The sequence below is a fragment of the Podarcis vaucheri genome, assembly GCF_965113315.1.
Source record: "Podarcis vaucheri genome assembly, chromosome: 15".
NCBI classification, from domain to species: Eukaryota; Metazoa; Chordata; class Lepidosauria; order Squamata; family Lacertidae; genus Podarcis; species Podarcis vaucheri.
The window spans coordinates 8,944,935-8,964,530 of NC_138753.1; the positions used below are offsets into that span (position 1 = coordinate 8,944,935).

General features: G+C 47.1%; 1 protein-coding gene across 1 annotated transcript in view; it reads left to right on the forward strand.

The window, feature by feature from the left end:
- The window catches only part of KSR1 (kinase suppressor of ras 1), a 110,443-nt gene that overhangs the window by 74,444 nt on the left and 16,403 nt on the right, over positions 1–19,596 (forward strand). The window contains 10 exon segments of the mRNA XM_082201330.1: positions 5,074–5,221; positions 6,761–7,213; positions 7,216–7,218; positions 13,755–13,815; positions 14,547–14,630; positions 16,074–16,135; positions 16,290–16,396; positions 16,931–17,099; positions 17,565–17,606; positions 19,059–19,113. Of these exon segments, the coding sequence (XP_082057456.1) occupies positions 5,074–5,221; positions 6,761–7,213; positions 7,216–7,218; positions 13,755–13,815; positions 14,547–14,630; positions 16,074–16,135; positions 16,290–16,396; positions 16,931–17,099; positions 17,565–17,606; positions 19,059–19,113 (1,184 nt within the window).

The following is a 19,596-nucleotide window of genomic DNA, read 5'->3' on the forward strand; positions in this document are numbered from 1 at the left end:
ACTGTACATTTGAAACCCATGGCTTCCCCCAGAGAATCCTGGGAACCGTAGTTCACTTCTCGCAGTGCTACAGTTCCCAGCACCCTTAACAAACTGCAGGATTCTTTGGGAGAAGTAAAAAAACAAAGGGAAGAAATCCCTGCACTTAGAAAACCCAAATATCAGGGAGGAAGGTGGATAGGCAGAACCCTTTTCCTTGATACATTAGATTTCTGCGTGCAGGGAATGTTTTTGAGAAGAGGAGTCTTGCCTGGCTAGCCCCCTCCTGTACCCTGAAGCTGTTCAGTCTTCCTGACGCCTGTTTTCCACCTTGGTATAAACTAGGCCTCAGCACTGATTGTGAAGTTGGAGCATTCAGCTGATCGCCCGCTAATAATAGCTCGCTTTAGTTCGAATGTGAGCCGGATGGGGAGGCATTCCTGCCCGCTGCCGCCCCAAGCTCTGTGTATCCTTCAGCCCTTTAATCCTGCCCTGTGGATCCCTCCACCTTGTGCCTGCTCCTGCCATGCGCCCCCCCCCCCCGCGAGGCTCTGAATGTCTTAAAGCAGCCTGCCACGTGCCGGAATGAGGCCTATTACGGAGCCAGATCTCCCCAGGTTTTCCGACAGCCTCAGCAGGATTCAGTTCCGACAAACAAATCTCTGCCATCAGTCCCAACCCCCTTTCTTTGCTAGTTTGGGCCGAGTGGCATGTTGCATTAATCACATGTTTCACTGTAAGTAGCACCTTCGAGGGCAAATAGCAACTGTGGAAGCAGGAGATTGGAGGTGGGTTTTGGGGAGTGTGCTGGCAGAGGAAAACCACATACTTGTACTTTGCCAGAGGCACCCTCAAACCTGGATGTAATGGGAAACTTGTAATGTGGAAAGTTGTGGCGGCACTTGAGAACAGGAGTGTGGCGAGCAAAGAAGATATTGCTCTTGGAAACCTGGATAAAATGCACTCTAGTCCATCATTGATGGACGCTGCCTTCATTCTAAAAGTTGCTTTCCACCATAATGAGGACTGCATGCTTAGCTTGTTTAACAAAAGTCGATGTTTCGATAGTCAGGGATTCGGTGGGTATCTCAGGGCTTCCTTTTGTGCATTGCTCCACTCCTTAAAAATATGTAGGCTGGGTGACAAACCTTCGTCCAGGAGCCTCTGCAAAAGAATCCGGCTCTGTCATTTGTAAAAATGCAAAGAAACCTAATCTGCAGATTGCATCTTTTTTAGACAAAATGTTCCTTAGGACTGTTCTCTCTTGCACACGTGTGCCTGCCGCACTTGCTCGCATGCGCTCCATTTGTATGATAGCAGCTTTTCTTTTGGATCTGGGTGTGAGCCAGCCCGTTGGTGAGAATTAACAGCGTGTTCCGGAACCCAATTCAGACACCAGATTATGTGCGAAGACGGCAGAATAAAAGAGGGAGGGTGCTGCTTTGCCCAGCTTGATAATGATAATAAACAGGCTAGATTGTGCCTGCTGTCAGGGGTACACGAGCTATTGATGGCATTTCTCGTACAAGGACCCCAAAGGCACTTGTGATGTCACTGTTCTTGGTTTCATCTTTACCTTTGTGGAGATTCAATAGTGTGTTCTGTTTGGGGAAATTCTGATGAAAATAGACGGTTTCAGAACAGGTCTTTTTGGTGCCATTTCCCTTCCTACCCTGTCTTTGGCTTTGCTTGCCCACAATGACTTTTAGTCTGTTTGTTTTTGGCAACCTCCAGGTCCCGTCCCCCCCAACATTGTGACTACACCGCAACATCCTTGGTGTCCAAAAAAAGCAAAGCACTGCAGCCAGTTGCATGAAACAGGTGTTTGGGCAAATGAGGGCCACTGAGGGACCACAGAGGCAAAAAAGGGGAAATGGTGCAGAGAAGCAGCGCTTGCTGCCAGGGAAGCAAAAAGGTCCCAAAGAGCATTAAGCATCTCAATATTTGGCAAGGTGTGCCATTTTCAGCAATTTGTTTGGCTGCCTTGAATGCTATTACACAGGCGATATCCTCCGCATACTTTCAGTAGTTAGGAGGCCTCCTGTTCTCCTCATGGAACTACAGTTCCCAGAGTGGTTTCACAGTCAATCCCTCTAGGAATTGTAGTTCTGTGAGGGAAATAGGGATCTCCTAACAACTCTCTGAACCTTTATCAAACAGCATTCCCCAGGATTCTCTGGGGGGGGGGGAGCCATAGCTGTCTAAAGTGGTATGATACTGCCTTAAATGTGTAGTGTAGATGGGGCCTCGGCTGGTTTGCTCTTATGTATCCAGCTGTTTTTGGACTATCACCCCTAACTAGCAGAACCAGTGGTCAGGAATGATGGGAATGGTTGGGAGTCAAGTTTGGGAAACCCTGGCCTAAAACCACGCTTCAGCTGGGTTAGAATAATATAGGCCTCTGGCTAAGTGTTGTTCCTTGACCCAAGGGCTAGGAAACGTCAGGACTCCCAGTTGGTATGGGCAGGGTCAGCACCTACAGCCATTTTAGTGTGTCCATGATGCCCTTGAATGTTGTTGTTATTATTTATTCAATTCCTAGGCCTCCTTTTATCTGAAGATGACAGGGTGGAGTTGTGTTGAGGCATTGTGTGTGGGGAAAATGGCTTCCCTCAGCAACAGCGCAGCAGGCCTTGGGGCATGGTTTTGGCTCTCCGGGATCACCTGAGCCCAGAACCAGGAGGATTCTTATGCGCCATCTGCACCATGCATCTAAAGCCCTATTATGCCACGTTAACTGTCATGGCTTCCCCCAGAGAATCCTGGGAACTGTAGTCAGGGGATTATAGATATGTGGGGGTGGGTGGTAAACTACAGTTCCCAGGATTCCTTGGGGGACAGCCATGATGGCTGGAGTGGTACGGCATTGCTTTACATGTATGGTGAAGATGAGGCCTGAGTTGTGTTTGACGTCCCAACGTTGAGCCTTCCCACAGTCTCCATGTCTGACCTATGGGCTCTATTGCTGTGTGGATTGGGGAACCGGTCCCTGCCCCTTGGAGTCAGCTGGTTCGAGTCTGCACCGCCTGACGGTGATGCCACCCCAAGTTTCATTTGCGCTCATGTTAAGATGTTTGTTTTGGGAAAAGAGGAGGGAGGGAAGGAAGGAGGAAACGGATTGGAAGCATTCCTAAAAGAAGCAGTTGTCTCGTGCAAGTACATGCTAACTCTGTCCTTATATCATCTGGTGTCGGAACGAGCTTCCGGAACACTCAGCAACTCTCTCGCTTCGTGACTTGGATTCCAGCCTGGTTTTTTAAGTTATCAAACTCGCTTGTTTCTTTTCTTCCCAGCATGCCTCTTGCTTGCATGTGGCAGATCTTCTTCCTCCCTCCTGTCTTCTGTTCTTGGTGTTGGGGGTCCAAAGATTGTCTCTTCAGAAGTTGGCATCGCATAGGGCAAGAGTGGGGAACCTCTAGTCTTCCTGATGTCATTATACTACAACTCCCATCAGCTGCAGCTAGCAGGGATGGTGGCCAGGGAGTTGTAGTTCAGGGCAACAGGTTTTCCCCATCCCTTAGAGCAGCCTTTCTCAACCTGTGGGTCCCCAGATGTTGTTGAACTACAACTCCCATCACCCCTAGCTAGCAAGGCCAGAGCTCAGGGATGATGGGAGTTGTAGTCCAACAACATCTGGGGACCCACAGGTTGAGAACTGCTGCCTTAGAGGGTCAAACTAGGACCAGGGAGGATGAGTTTGAATCTCTTCCAGACCATGATTCTCACTAGGTGACCTTGGGCCCATCGCTTTCGCCCTGAGGAAAATTTGGAAGACAAAGTTTATTGTTGAAAAATATGTGGCAGTGAAGGGGAAATGGTGGCTGGGCTATAATTCCCATTGGCCCCTGCTAGCATGGCCAATAGCCAGGGATGATGGGAGTTGTAGTCCAGTAACGAATGTTCCTAACCCCCGGTGCAAGGGCCAAAAGTTTGCGCTATGAATCAGGACATCCCTTGTTTAAATCTCATGTCTGTTATGCCCTTTGGCAAGTCATTCTCTTTCTCAGCCTCGGCCCTCTCCCACCATATGGGGGATACTAATACTGACTTCACTTACTGTGGGATGCATAATATCATGAGGATAGGATAGGAAGATGGGGGGGGGACGGAGGTGGGGGTGGCAGAGAAATAAAAGGGGGTGTCCTGTTCACTCTGGCCTCTAGCTCCAGCCCTACTTACTGCTTGCACATGAGAAAATGCAGTCCTCAGTGGCCAAAATATCCCATGCACCCACTTTGCAGCGTTGTTTGCTAACCATGCCAGCTGCAGGGTTGCAAGCAGGGAGCTGTCTGTGAGTCTCTTTTACACCCTCGAAGGCACTCACTTGTTTGCCTTCTCCCTCTGAGCCCAGTCCATGTTAGCACCTTTGTGGCTGTGCACATGCTCAGAGACAGGACGTGAACGCAGGCAGCAGCATCAGAAAGGACGAGGGGTGGTCCCTCCTGCAAGGGTGTGGGCCTCAGCAGCTGCCCAGTGATGACTACTTCCGGCACCAGCCCTATTTGCAAGGGCTGAGGTCTAAGCATCCACGCTGGTTGCCCCAGCTGCTTCAGGTGGCAAATGATGCTGAGCTTTTGCTTCCGGACCTGCGTACGCGTAAGTGCAATGCTTGGGCGGGCAGTTCTTTGTATATATTTTGGCACAGATGCCACTCCAGGAAAGGCCGGTCATTGCTTACAGTGATGGTTGGGCGCAAGTCACAGCCAGCTTTTCCCGCAACTGCCTCGTCACTCTTTCAAAGCCGGGAGCGAGTGACTGGACCGTCCAGTCAGAAACAAATTTCTCGTTGTTCCTTTGTTCGACCTTGTTAAAACACACACACAAACACTCAGAACGAGGCAACGCTCTAGCCAAAGCAGCTGTTGCTTGTCACCAAGCGAGCCACACCAGGGACCAATCTCCTGACCGTGTTCCTTGACCCAGCAATCTGCCTGAGCACGTCACAACCACGCAGCGTGATTAATTTGTTCCCCAAATAGGAGGAGGGTAGGCAGGGGTGGAGACAGGACTCCATCTTCCTGCAAAAGTTTCCTGAACAAATAAATGACAGAGCTTATAAAATCCATGCACACAAACCACTGTTCTTTCTTGCAGAGGATACCGGAGGAGTTGACCCTCGATGCCTTACTGGAAATGGACGAGTCGAAAGTGAAAGACACCATGAAGAGGTGCGGGGCCAGCGCTGAGGAATGCTCCCGGCTCAACGGGGCTCTCGCCTGCTTGCGGAAAGTGACCCGCACAGGTAAGAAGGCTTCCTGGGCTGCTCCTGGAGACTAGCGGCTCCTCCAGTGGTAGATCTCTATTTCTGTAAGCAATAGGCAGCCTTGCTGCTAGCGACTGGTAGGGTGGAAGACAAGGAGCCCAACAGCAGGTGGCAGCAGAGGCAATGACAGCTACTGTGTGGTCTGCCTATTGCGATCTATCATAAGATCCTTGCTAGATCAGACCAGAGGTCTATCTAGCCCTGTATCCCAGTGGCCAGCCAGGCACAGATGCATGCCATACATTTAAAGCACATTCAATGCACTTTGAAAGCGCGTGAGTCCCCACCCCCACCCTCGCCAAGAAGCCCAGGAACTGTAGTTTTCCTCCCTCACAGAGCTATAATTCCCAGCACTCTGAACAAACTGTTGCTTCGAGGATTTGTTTGGGGGAAGCCGTGTGGTTTAATTGTGCACCAGGTGTCCTTGTGTGGCATGGGAGGAGGATATATCAGAAACTGGAGAGGTAACAGGACTTAGTGAGCAGGAAGAGGCTGGGGCAGAGAGCAGTCCAGAGGCAGAGGGAGAAGCAGAGGCTGGAGAGGGGGGGGAGAGGCAGAGATGAAGCAGGCTGCTGAAGAAGCCAGGGGCTCTCCCCCTCCTGCTGCGACCAGCTCCCCTCCCTCCCCCGGTCTCCCAGAACCTGCAGAGGTATGAAGAGTGCGGAGCAGAGACAGAAAAGGCGAAGGAGCCTCAGATTGCTTGGGAAGGACTTGGCTGAGGAAGAGCCTTAGAGAGCAGTGGGAAGGTGGGGATCTTCAGTCCACACAACCACGTCATTGGGGCAAGAGCTTTGGGGAAGAGTTGCTGTGCTCACTAGGCCTGAGCTGTTTTGTTTCCTTGAACCAAGAGTTAACTTCACTGACGCCTTGTGAGTTATTCTGCCTTGATAGTAGGATAGGTAAAGGTAAAGGGACCCCTGACCATAAGGCCTGGTCGTGGCCGACTGTGGGGTTGCGGCGCTCATCTCGCTTTATTGGCCAAGGGAGCTGGCGTACAGCTTCCGGGTCATGTGGCCAGCATTACTAAGCCACCTCTGGCGAACCAGAGCAGCACATGGAAATGCCGTTTACCTTCCCACTGGAGCGGTACCTACTTGCACTTTGACGTGCTTTTGAACTGATAGATTGGCAGGAGCAGGGACCGAGCAATGGGAGCTCACCATGTGGCGGGGATTTGAACTGCTTACCTGCTGATCGGCAAGCCCTAGGCTCTGTGGTTTAAACCACAGCACCACCTGCGTCCCGATAGTAGGATGCAAGAGCAATAATCCTCTCTTGCTGATGTTCCCCAGTAGCTGTTGATCATCTCCTGATCCTGGACATAGGAATCAGCCACCATGACTTGCAGCTAGTTGGCACCCGCCATAATAATAATAATAATTATTATTATTATTATTTATTTGTACACCGCCCATCTGGCTGAGCTTCCCCAGCCACTCTGGGCGGCTTCCAACAAAGATTAAAAATACAATCCCTTTTCTTAAAGCCGTCTAATTGCAATCTTCTGCCCATGTGCAGGTGGAGAGTACAAAGACGACCTGGTGTGGAATCTGCCAGACACACGCCGTGAAGCCAGCTTGATGCCCCCCTCCGAACTTTCCCCCTGCCCCACCTCACTCACGTGGACTCACGGCAGCTTGACCTCCCTGAAGGGGAACGGCCCGCAGGCCCGCTCCGTCTCCACGTCCACGCTCCTGTCCTCCTCGGACCAAGGCCCCCCCGGCAGCGCCGACAGCCTCTTGGAGTCATTTGCTTTCCCCACCCACTGCGGGAGGCGGAACCTCAGGACTCCCCACAGCATCACCATCACGCCCCCCACGACGCCCCAGCTCAAGAGGGGGAAGCCGCCACGGACTCCCCCACCGCCCAGCCGGAAGGTTTTCCAGCTGCTCCCCAACTTCCCCACCCTCACGAGGAGCAAATCCCACGAATCTCAGCTTGGCAACAGGATCGATGAAGTCCCTCCTATGAAGTGAGTATCCAATCCGCTGCATTGTGGTCTTACTATCATGCAAGGGTTGCCATTTTGACAAGGCCCTGCCATGCACAGAGTTGAACCCTTGGTTTGTTTTAGCACAATTACTGTCCTTTTAAAATATATATATATATATATATATATATATATATATATATATATATATTTGTTTGACGGGATCTGTGTACTGCTTCCTCGTAATTCGAAACCTCAAAGGCGTTTACATTAAGATTATCAGTCAAAAACAAGCATGAAATTTCCCCAACATAAAACCAGCAGCTTAAAAAAATAAACAATATGGAATTGAATTACATATGGAAACATGCCAGATTTACCATGTCTGGGTATGTTTGCTTAAATAAAATGTTCAGCCTGTGCTGAAAACTGTACAGGTGGTGACCATTTTGTGTGAGGGTTCTGTTCCTGCGCCCCGCACACATCGGCAGAGTGTGCATAAGCCCGCGCTGCCCCCATTACTCCCTCTCCCGGGTCCAAAAGGACTTGTGTTTCAGTGGTCATGTGTCAATTGGATGCACACAAAATGGTTGCCGCCTGTACAGCGAAGGCACCTGCTTAATATCAATGGACAGGGAGTTCCGAAGTGTAGGTACGGTTGCATTGAAGGATAGATTCCTTGCAAGTGCAAGACAGGCATTGTGTGGTGTTTGTAAAAATGCCCGTTTCACAGATAAAATTGGCCAAATGGATATACACATATATATGGGGTGAGGATATCTTTCAAGTAAACTGGTTCTAAACTGGTTCCTCTTACTGCAAGTACAGTGATGCCCCGCAAGACGAATGCCTTGCAAGACGGAAAACCCGCTAGACGAAAGGGTTTTCCATTTTGGCGGTGCTTCGCAAAACGAATTTCCTATGGGCTTGCTTCGCAAGACGAAAATGTCTTGTGAGTTCCTGCGGGGTTTTTTTCCTCCCCCCCCCTTTTCCCCAAGCCGCTAAGCCACTTATCAGCTGATCCTAAGCCGCTAAGCTGCTTATCAGCTGATCCGCTAAGCCGCTTATCAGCTGATCCGCTAAGCCGCTAAACCACTTATCAGCTGATCCGCTAAGCCCGCTAAGCCGCTAATAGTGCTAATCCGCTAAGCCGCTAATGGGCTTGCTTCGCAAGACGAAAAAACCGCAAGACGAAGAGACTCGCGGAACGGATTCTTTTCGTCTTGCGAGGCACCACTGTATTGCGACGGCACTAGAAAACCGGCTGTTGCCATCCCCATTTTACAAATCAAGGAAATAGAGGCTGAGTTGAGCACTGGCCTGCAGTTGTTTGACCTAAGGCCACCTCTCTAAAAAGAGACTGAATTTTTCTATTTATTTTTTTCTTTTTGTTCATTTAATAACAACATTTATATACTGCTTAATTGTAAAAAACAACAACCAGAAAACCAAGAACATCTAAGCCAGCCTTTCTCAACCTGTGGGTCCCCAGATGTTGTTGAACTACAACTCCCATCACCCCTAGCTAGCAAGGCCAGAGCTCAGGGATGATGGGAGTTGTAGTCCAACAACATCTGGGGTCCCACAGGTTGAGAACCGCTGCGAGTCAACAAGTCACATTGGCTTCTTGGAACTAATGCCAAAAATATTGCAAATGAAGCCCAAAGGTGCATTGTTATCAGGAGGGCTGCATTGCTTTGGTTCTGACGATTTGGGAGGAGCCCTAGCAAAATAGACTAGTGGTTGCTTCGCTTGCAGAAGGTCCCAGGTTTCACCTCCAGCATCTGCAAGAAGGGCTGTCCAAAAACTTGGAGAGACTCTGCTGATAAGTGCACCGCCGTGTTCTTCAATGCTGGGTGTCGTTTGGACATTTGGCTAAGTTGGCAATGGATGATGTGGGTTGCAATCCCAAGGATGTACAGGGACCCAACACTGAAGAACACTAATGTAGAAATACCAGACCAGTGGTCTTGCTGATTTTATTTTATTGCATTTCATAGTATCATAGAGTTGTAGAGTTGGAAGGGACCCCAAGGGTCATCTAGCCCAACCCCCTGCTATGAAGGAATCTACTTCACCTTTTTTTATCCTTGTGAGGTAGCCTAGGCCAAGAAGCAGTAACTGGCCCTAGGTCACCCTAGTGAACCTGATGGCCGAGGAGGGATTTGAACCCTCGTCTTTCAGGTCTTGGTCCAATACTTTTAACCACTACACTAAAGGTAAAGGTAAAGGGACCCCTGACCATTAGGTCCAGTCGTGGCCGACTCTGGGGTTGCGGCGCTCATCTCGTTTATTGACCGAGGGAGCCGGTGTACAGCTTCCGGGTCATGTGGCCAGCATGAGTAAGCCGCTTCTGGCAAACCAGAGCAGCACACGGAAACGCCATTTACCTTCCTGCCGGAGCGGTACCTATTTATCTACTTGCACTTTGATGTGCTTTCGAACTGCTAGATTGGCAGGAGCAGGGACCAAGCAATGGGAGCTCACCCCGTCACGGGGATTCAAACTGCCGACCTTCTGTTCAGCAAGGCCTAGGCTCTGTGGTTTAACCCACAGCGCCACCCATGTCCCTTATCATATACTGTGTCTCATTTAAGGTATATGGCAGCTTTGTATATACAGTGGTACCTCGGGTTACATACACCTCAGTTACATACACTTCATGTTACAGACTCCGCTAACCCAGAAATAGTACCTCGGGTTAAGAACTTTGCTTCAGGGTGAGAACAGAAATCGTGCTCCTGCGGCGTGGTGGCAGTGGGAGGCCCCATTAGCTAAAGTGGTGCTTCAGATTAAGAACAGTTTCAGGTTAAGAACGGACCTCCGGAACGAATTAAGTAATTAATCCGAGGTACCACTGTATCTTTGATATATCCCTATGGCTCCAGTCTAATCCTCTGTTTTTTTTTCTCTCTCTTTTTTAGATTCGGTAAGAGAGGCATTCTTTTGGCAACCTTCTCGCCATCGGTGGAGTGGGGGGTGGAAAAAACATGACCTCCGTAGGTTTGGAGGGTAGCCTTTCACACAACCTTCTGTTTGCCTGCATCTTGTGCATTCTTCAGAACAGTAGGCCCAAACAGTCACTCTGCTGCAATTTCCTGAATCCACTGGGAAGAGGGATTGGCCGTTGAACGGCTCTGTGAAGGGAATGTGAGATTGTCTCAGCACCCTGAGCAAATTGCACTTCCTGAGTCTCTTTTTTTTGCAGGGTGGGTGGGACGTGTCTGTTAAAGTGGCATCATGGTGCTTTAAATCTGTGGTGTGACTGTGGCCCTGGAACACCACAGGTCGTCCATCCCCCCCGTCCTTGTTTTGAACATTTAGGCCTGCTCCCATTGTGTCTAGTCTGGGTTGGCTCTTTATAGGGATGGGTTGTTTTAAAATAGTTGTTTAAAAAAGAAACTGCGTCATGCATGAAAGCTTGGTTTAGTGGTGTGGCTGGGCTGAGTGCGAAGTGTGAACCATGACTCATTCCGAGCATGTGAGGAAATTCCAGTGGCAGATAATTTTTACGATTCTTTTGTTCTGCTGCCTTTGCTTCCTTTGCCTCTAATGACATGTTGTGTGATGAACCCTAGCAGGTGGGGGGGGGGCTTTTAGTCCAGCAGATGTTGCAGAACTAGAACTCCCAACAGCCGCAGGCACAATGGCCAGTGGCCAGGGAAAACAGGAGTTCAGTAACGTCTCAGGGGCCAAAAGTTCCCTGCTCCTGATCTTACCTTTTGCTGTCTTTGTTTTAGATTTTCAGCAAACTAAGTGCTACTAAGAGTTCCTTCATTTCGTTGGCTCTGCTCTTGAGTAGAATATCCAAAGGCCAATGGCGGATACAAATACTGTATCTATCCACCTAGAGTAGAACTTAGTTGGGTAGAAACACCCTAACTGTGCTCTGGAGATCCTCTGACTGCCCCAATTTAAAATCCTGCATTCTGTGCTGAAGGTTGTGGGGGACGGACAGCAAATTAGGTGCTCAAAATAAAAGGGCACATTTATTTTTCTACGTAGTGTCAGGCTCTAGAGAATTTTAAGTAACAGTGAAACGGTGGTGGAGGAGAATGAGGGTGTTACCTGGTCCTTACCTTGTGATGTCAGAAAATCCCATTGCAGATGGAGACGGGAGCAGAAATTGCAGCAATTTGCATGTTCATCGAAGGCCAGGAATGGAAATCACACAAGCAAATATGCGTAGCACCCACTCTTCTTGTGGAGCTTTTTTTAGTTTGCAAATGTTACACCATAAAACATTATTCTATTTGCTGCATATTTTTTACATTACTCTTGTGCTGAAATGCACTGAAATTTATTATGTTAGTTTTAGCCATGGGACAAAAATTTCTGCCTCTAGTGTCTATACAGTTAAACGGAATAATTAAGGGGGCCTCTGTCCCCCATATCTGTCACAAACACCTTCTGCCTGCCTACCTTCTAGGGTATGTCTCTCCTCCCCACCAAGAAAATGAAATTCTGCTGAAAAGAGGAGACACAGAGAGTTTGTTCCTTTCGTATTCTCACGGTTTCTTTTGGGTGCCTTCATGTGGAAATATGTTTCCTTTCTTATCTCAGTTATTCTTGTGATAAGAAATACAAGCTCTGTGTGTGTTAGACCAAGAAGAATGGGCCAGCCCAGAGACCCACACTGGGTCTCGCCTCTGATGTTGCAGTTCCCCAATCTTGTTTTAAAAGGAGTCTAGGCTGAACGTCGAAATGCTTGTATGTGTGAAGGACAGTGGGGTTTATGTGGTGAATTTATGTCGCTTTGCACTGAAACCAAGTTTCTCTGTGCTGTTTCAACACCTGGGGCCACGACTGCAGGCATATTAGTCATTTTAAAAATACGAATAATCAGTTGTTTCAAACAGAGCTGTGGCTTATGGTTTCTGAGTTTATGAACTGTATTGTTTTGGAATTTGGGGAAACTTAATTGGTGGGGGTAGGAGAGCTGGGAAAAAATCACATCTGGCAACCAATACGCCCCTTGGGTTTCAGATATATTGTAAATGGGTAGACGAGTCTTAAAAGCCCAGGACACAATTTTTCACGGCCCTCTAGCAGCTGTGATGACTTATTTACCAGAAGTAATGTACAGTGGTACCTTGGTTTACAAACAGTCTGGTTTGCATAGGTTTTGGATTGCAAACACGTCAAACCTGGAAGTGCATGTCCCGGTTTGCAAACTTTTTTTGGATTACAACGCATTTTGGGGGGGATTATGAACACATTTTTTTTTTGGAGGCCCCATTGGCAAAAGCGCACCTTGGGTTACAACCTGTTTTGGTTTACAAACAGACTCTGGAACAGATTATGGTTGTAAACCAAGGTACCACTGTATTTAGTGTTAACTCTGGAAGTATATGCTCTATTCTGACCAAACTAAGCCTCCTGATGTATTTTGTGCCTTAGGATGCTTTGTTTTAATGAAAGCGCTGGTGCTGTGCTCTTTTTATTGTAATTATCTGTGTGTATTTAATAGATTTATGTATATATGTGTGTGTGTGTGTGTGTGTGTGTGTGTGTGTACGACTATATATAAAACTCTCTCTATATAATATGTATATATAGTTTTAATTCTAGCAATGTTTAAATGTTTTTAAATGGTTGTTTTTTTCCTAGATAGAGAGATAGAATCTTTATTTGCATCAACCACTAGCCATAGCAATAAAATAAAATAAAATGTACTGAAGATAGAGGTAAAAACTTAACTATAGAAAATATATTTTGGGGATTTCCATCAATAATCTAATACTAGATCTTATTCTAATTGCCCCCGCTAAAAACCTTGCACTCTTTGCTGTCACCTGATCATCTTTATCTGTTAAAAGAAAGGACATGGTAGCAATGGTTGAGTAACCTGGCAAGGACAATAATAGAGGGGTAATAACCTCACTCCTCAAATCTTTATAAAGAGTGCAAGCCAGAAGCCACGGACTCAATACTGCAATACTATGTTTCCAGCTGTTTTTGTTTTAATCTGTAAGCCACCTTGCATCCCTGTTAGGGAAAATGGTGGAGTGTAATAATAATAATAATAATAATAATAATAATAATAGTAATAATAATTTTTTAAAAAATGTAAATGGTTGCAAAAACAGGGAGAACCGAATATAAGATTGGACAAATGAGAAACAGAAAACTGAAATTGACAAATTCGTTCATCTCTAGCACTGCCTTCTACCTTTTCATTTTCAGTGGGCACCAGATACCACTGGTTGGACTACAGTTCCCACCACCCCTGTGCATTGGCCATGCTGGCTGGGGCTGATGGGAGTTGGAGTCCGGGAACTTCCTCAGAGCCACAAGTCCCGTCCCCCCCGCAATAGTGGCTTGTGCCATTCTTCAGCCATATGACTTGCCCCTTTGTAACGTCCCCTTCCAAATGATTTGAGGGAAATGAGAGCTCCTGGCTTCCCGATAAATAGACCAACGGGGAAGTATTGCTGTGTGGAGCTGGGATTTGCTGCCATCTGGAGTCAATAGAAAGGAGAACCTCCCGACCCGTTCCATGGATGGGCCTTGTGTTGTTCACAGTGTCCACCTTCCTTTCTGGTGAAACCTAACACGCTGCCTTTAATTTTGGCTTCTCAGATCTCCCCCAGGGATCGCCTCAGACTGTACGAAGAGATATTGGTCTGTCTGTAACACACAGGTAAATGCTCCACATTCTTTCAGTGGGTGACAAGCTGCTCAGGTTGGATTCTCTGAAGACTTAGCTCAAGCCCATTGGTAGCCCTGGCTGGGGGAGGGACATACTGCAGTTGCTGCAGCAGTATGACTTTCCCCTATGCAAATCTCATTCCACTGTCTGCGAAAGAAGAGTTGGGTGGGTGGGGGCCTTCAGACTGCAGCCTTGGAAACCCCCATGTATGGGCACCATCTTAGGAATGCACCCTTCTGCCTCTCCTTTCCCAGCCCTGCTCACTCGCCTGCATGGAACCCCCTGTCACCAGCGGCGACCAGCGAGTGCTTCAATCCTAGTAATGCTACTTGGTGACTCAACAGCAGTCTTCTGGAACCTTCTGCTTTGCACAGGACCTTCTCTGTCCTCGTGCTATGACCTCTGCTTGAAAACACGGCTCTAAAATGTTTTCTGGGGCGTGATACTGGTGGGGAAGAGGGCAGATAGGAATGAACCGTTCCCCGGTGGAATATAACCACGTGAAATTCACAAATATGGCTCCCTTTTTCTTTTTTTTCAGATTTCGAAATTTTTTCCTGATAATACATTTTTTAAAAACCTTCCTCTCCTTTGTGTCTTCTTTGTCAATCAAGAGCCTTTATTAGGCATAGCAAACCACACATTATCAAACAGACACCGTTTACAAATTGTGCAAAATACGAACGTGTCTCCTTTGTCTTGGCTTGCTTCTTCTCGTTCAGGTTCTCCGCAAAGTCATGGCTTTCTCAGGTCTGCCAGGTGTGTCAGAAAAGCATGATGTTTGGCGTGAAGTGCAAACACTGCAGGTAAGTGTGCGATGAGGACCTTCACCTGGCCCAGGTATGTGGGCCAGCATACCTGCGAGGCAATTCAGCCGTCATAACCCAAGAGGGTAGTGGGCTGGTCACTGTCTCTTAGGCTAACCTGCCTCATAGGGCTGTTGTGAGGATAAAACGGAGAGAGAGGGAACCCCATACAGCCCCCTCCCCCCGCTTGAGCACCTTGGAGGAAAGGTGGGCGATAAATGCAATTATGTAAATGAAATTTGGCATTCCAGTTCAAAGGAATTTGACTGTAGGCTTCTGTTATGTACTGAGTTGAATAGGATCCAAACTGCAGCAGTCTGATTGGTCCTAGAACAATAGGATTCAGAATGCAGCAGTCTGATTGGTCCAAGAACAATGCAGCAGTATGATTGGTTGGCAGGAACCACCCAATCATGCTCCAGATATAAGTGAATCCACAACCTGATTGGCTTACAGTAGAATTCCAGAATTAACCAATCATGTGCAGCCCATTGTGTAAATAATGTATATAAAGCAGATACTTTGAGGGGACTTGCATTCATTCCTCCTCACCACTATGAGCTGAATAAAGAGCATGAAATCACTTTGCGACTCTGAGTATATTTCAGCTTCCTTCCTTTCACTTTAATTCCAGAGCCCAGGGTGACATCCTTGGCTCTACCCACTAATCGTTTTATCGCCCCCTGCTAATTTTACCCGCACAACAGTCCTGGGTGGTAGGCTAGGCTGAGAGAGTGAGTGACTGGCCCAAAGTCACCCTGCGAGCTTCGTGGTCAAGTGAGGAGATGAACTGGGATGTGATGGTTGGACTAGATGACCCTTGTGGTCCCTTCCAACCTTTGCACAGTGGTTGCGTTCCAGGTCATTGCGTGCTTGCGTGAAATCGCGTTCCATTGAAACACCCCATTGTGCCCCCCCCACTCTGCAGTGCTCTGTCCTCGTTCTGCCCTTTTAGGTAAAGGGACCCCTGACCATTAGGTCCAGTCGTGGCCGACTCTGAGGTTGCGGCGCTCATCTCGCTTTATTGACCGAGGGAGCCGGCGTACAGCTTCTGGGTCATGTGGCCAGCATGCCTAAGCCACTTCTGGTGAACCAGAGCAGCATACGGAAATGCCGTTTACCTTCCCGCCAGAGTAGTACCTATTTATCTACTTACACTTCGAAGTGCTTTCAAATTGCTAGGTTGGCAGGAGCTGGAACTGAGCAACGGGAGCTCACCCCGTCGCGGGGATTCGAACTGACAACCTTCTGATTGGCAAGCCCTAGGCTCAGTGGTTTAACCCACGGCACCACCCGTGTCCCGTTTTAGTGATATCTTTTAGGATGTTTCCATGTTCTGCACTGTGCACATGTACACGATGACACACATATCAGTCACATCTAAAACGGGATGCCTGTATGTAATGTTATATAATCTCTAATTCACCTTTTTCTTGTTTGCAGATTAAAGTGTCATAACAAATGCACGAAAGAAGCCCCACCTTGTAGAATATCTTTCTTACCCAGTAAGTGTGAGGTTTTTTTTAATTGGGTACCCCTCCCCCCCCCATTTCTGCCCTACCCAAGCTAATTTGTCACCTTGGTTTTTGTTGCAATAAAAAGAAATGGAGATAAATTGTTTCCTTTTCCCTCCTTTTCTCTTCCACCCATCCTCAATAGTACCCCGATTAAAGCGGGCAGAGTCTGTCCCTTCTGACATCAATAACCCGGTGGACCGACCGTCAGAGCCACAGTTTGGGACTCTTCCGAAAGCTCTAACTAAAAAGGTATTGGGCTTACAAAAGGGGGGCAAAGCCCAGCAGAGGACCCCCAGAAGAGGATTGCACCCCCGTGACTAGCCAAACAATAAAAAAACCAGAACGAGGCTGCAATCGTAGACACATTTACCTAGGGCTAAATCTCATTGAACTCAGCAGATTTCACTTCAGAATTCTTTGGTTTGTTTCAATTAATTGCTTATTAGAAATCTGGCGTACAGTAGAAACAAACTTTGCATAACTGGAAGCCAGTTATAATTTCTTTGCTTAAAACTTCTGCTTCTTTGGGTGTAGATCTGAATTAAATTTAGTTTGTAAAACTTCTTATTTTGTCTTCTAGTAATGCTTTGCACTATGATAAATATTGCGTTTTATATTGAACATGTATTTGATAATTAAGGTGCATGCGACATGCTCCTCCCGGTTCTTCCCCTGTTTCTGCGAGCTTTATAACCTTTTAGAAGTGATGGAAAACATTCTGGCTGAATCAGAGCTATCAAGGCTTAAGGCTCATGATTTCTGCCTTCTCTTGTCTGTTTCCAGGACCACCCGCCTACAATTAACCACCTTGACTCCAGCAGCAACCCATCTTCCACGACCTCCTCCACGCCGTCTTCCCCAGCCCCCTTCCCGTCTTCCAACCCCCCCAGCGCAACGCCACCCCCAAACCCATCTCCCATGGGCCAGCGGGACAGCCGGTTCAACTTTCCAGGTAAATGTGTGGTTTTGTTCTCTGGGACCGGGGGGGTAGAGCAGGGGATGGTTGGAGCAGAGCCTCCCTTACCATTAGGTTAAGTTGTTTCACTTATACTTTTAATGCCAGGAAGGGGAGCTAAACCAGTAGGTTTATCCACCTCTGGGGCCATGCACCTTGATTTGGAGATGTCTGGTTTCCTATAAATGGCAGTTAAATCAAGTTTTGCATTATTCCTCTGAATGTGAAAGGAGGTGATGCATTCTCCAACCCAGCTGCAATCTTTCCAAAATGCATGCACTCAAATGCACCCGCCTTGCCTGTTGTGTTTTACAATTTACTAATGATGAACTTGAATTAATTCACTGAATTTATGGGGGCAGTTGCTGACATGGTTTTCTCACATGCTAATCTCTTGTGATTTTTTTTTTACATTTTGTTTTGCTGTCCTCTCCTCCTTTTCCTCCTTCCTTTTTTAAAAAGCTGCCTACTACATTCAGCATAGACAACAGTTTATCTTCCCAGGTGAGTTCTTCTGCTTCTAACTGGCTGGTGCCATTTCTTCTAACGCTCCTGTTTCCCCCTCACTCTCAGAACAGAGGGGGGGCTTAGGGCGAAGTGACTTAACTTCCTTCTGCATGATGTGTCAACGTTCTGCCCTGCTTGCATGAACAAACTGGAAAATTTCCTTTCCCCTGCAGTGCCAATGTTGTTTAAACAGCACAGAAAGTGCCAATGGGTGCAAACCAACAACAACAACAACAACTATTATTATTATTATTATTATTATTATTATTATTATTATTGATTTCCTTCAATGGAATTGTTTCAAGGCAATGTAAAATAAAAACTTTGGTTTACTGATGTGGTGGCAAACATGGGGCTCTCTGGATATTGTTGGACTCTAATTCCCATCAGTCCCAGCAGCTGTGGCCTGTGATCAGGGATGATGGGAGCTGTAGTCCACAAAGAGCCAACGAAAGCAGCACTACTGTATCTTGTTTGGTGCTGGCAGTGTGGTGAGTTTTGTATAAAACACCAAAGCAGATGTAATAGTGGACAGGCACAGCAGAGAGAGATGATGGCATTGTGGTGGGGCACAGATTTTGTGGATCTGGAGGTCCCAGGTCTGATCCCAGATATTTCCAGATTAAAAGGGACATTAAGGATGTGATGAGAAAGACTTCTTCTTGCAAAATTGGAGGGGCACTGTTTCAGGGGTCAACAAACTTTTTCAGCAGGTCCACTGTCCCTCAGATCTTGTGGGGGGCCAGACTATATTGGGGGGTGAACGAATTCCTATGCCCCACAAATAACCCAGAGATGCATTTTAAATAAAAGCACACATTCTACTCATGTAAAAACACGCTGATTCCCAGACCTTCCACAGGCCGGATTTAGAAGGCGATTGGGCCAAATCTGGCCCCCGGCCTTAGTTTGCCTGCCCATGGATAAGATACTAGGCTAAGGTAGAAGTTTCCTGTTACCTGCAAAATTGTTTTGCTCATATGATTCACTAAGATTGGAGTGCTGGTCTAGTCTTGTAGGAGCTCAGTTACTGTAAAATGGTGCAATCTGCTTGCCAGTACTGCATAGTATTGCCACTGTGTGGTGACTAGGGTCACATAAATGTGTAACAGGCCTCATGGGAATGTACCACTTCAGTCCGAAGTTGAGGGGCGAGGAGGGAATCGTTTATTGAAATGTTTCCCTGCACTGCATGTAGAAAGCACGCACACCAGGAAGAGAGATTTTAACCTAGATTTCTAGAAGGTTATGTAGTAGATTTGATTCCCCATCAGTCTGAAGTCGTACAGTCTAGGATTGCTACAGACTGTGATTCTTCTGAATTGTGTATATTGGGTCTTTAGTTCTATGTGGCTAGGTGAATGTTGCTGCAGCTGTTAAAAGCAAAATGACGACAACCTTGAACTACAAACATCAATTTCTTTTTTCATATATTGCTCTTTTCTGTAGAAATTCCCAACACCCCCCAAGTAACACAACCTTTGGAAACTACTGAAAGCACTAAGTAAGTCGGTTAGTCTTTGTTTCTCTCTTTCTCCTTCTAACAATTCTATTTGGACAGGAGGAATCAACTAATAAACATTATGTTGTATTCTCACTGCCCAACAGGGGTGCTCCTGTTCCAGCCAACTAGAAGTGCCCTTCTCATAGATACTCCATTCCGTTCCCCTGCCCAGTTTTCCATTTTTCTTTTCCGGTCGACGTTCAATATTCCGTGGTTACTAAGCATGGTCAGCCCTCACTGGGTTGTTTTTTAAACCATTTAATGCCAGTGTCAGGGTCCCACCACCATCAGGCATGCTGACATAATCATGTGACTATTAGTCAAAATTGCATGTATATAAATATGTACAGCAGGATAAATTTACACTAAAATGCTGGCAATTTTTTGGGAAGACTTACAAAAAAATAAATCACAAACCGATGTGGTGAACTGAACCTAAAGCAGGAAAAACGAAAGAATCAACAGTGACATAATCTCCCATCT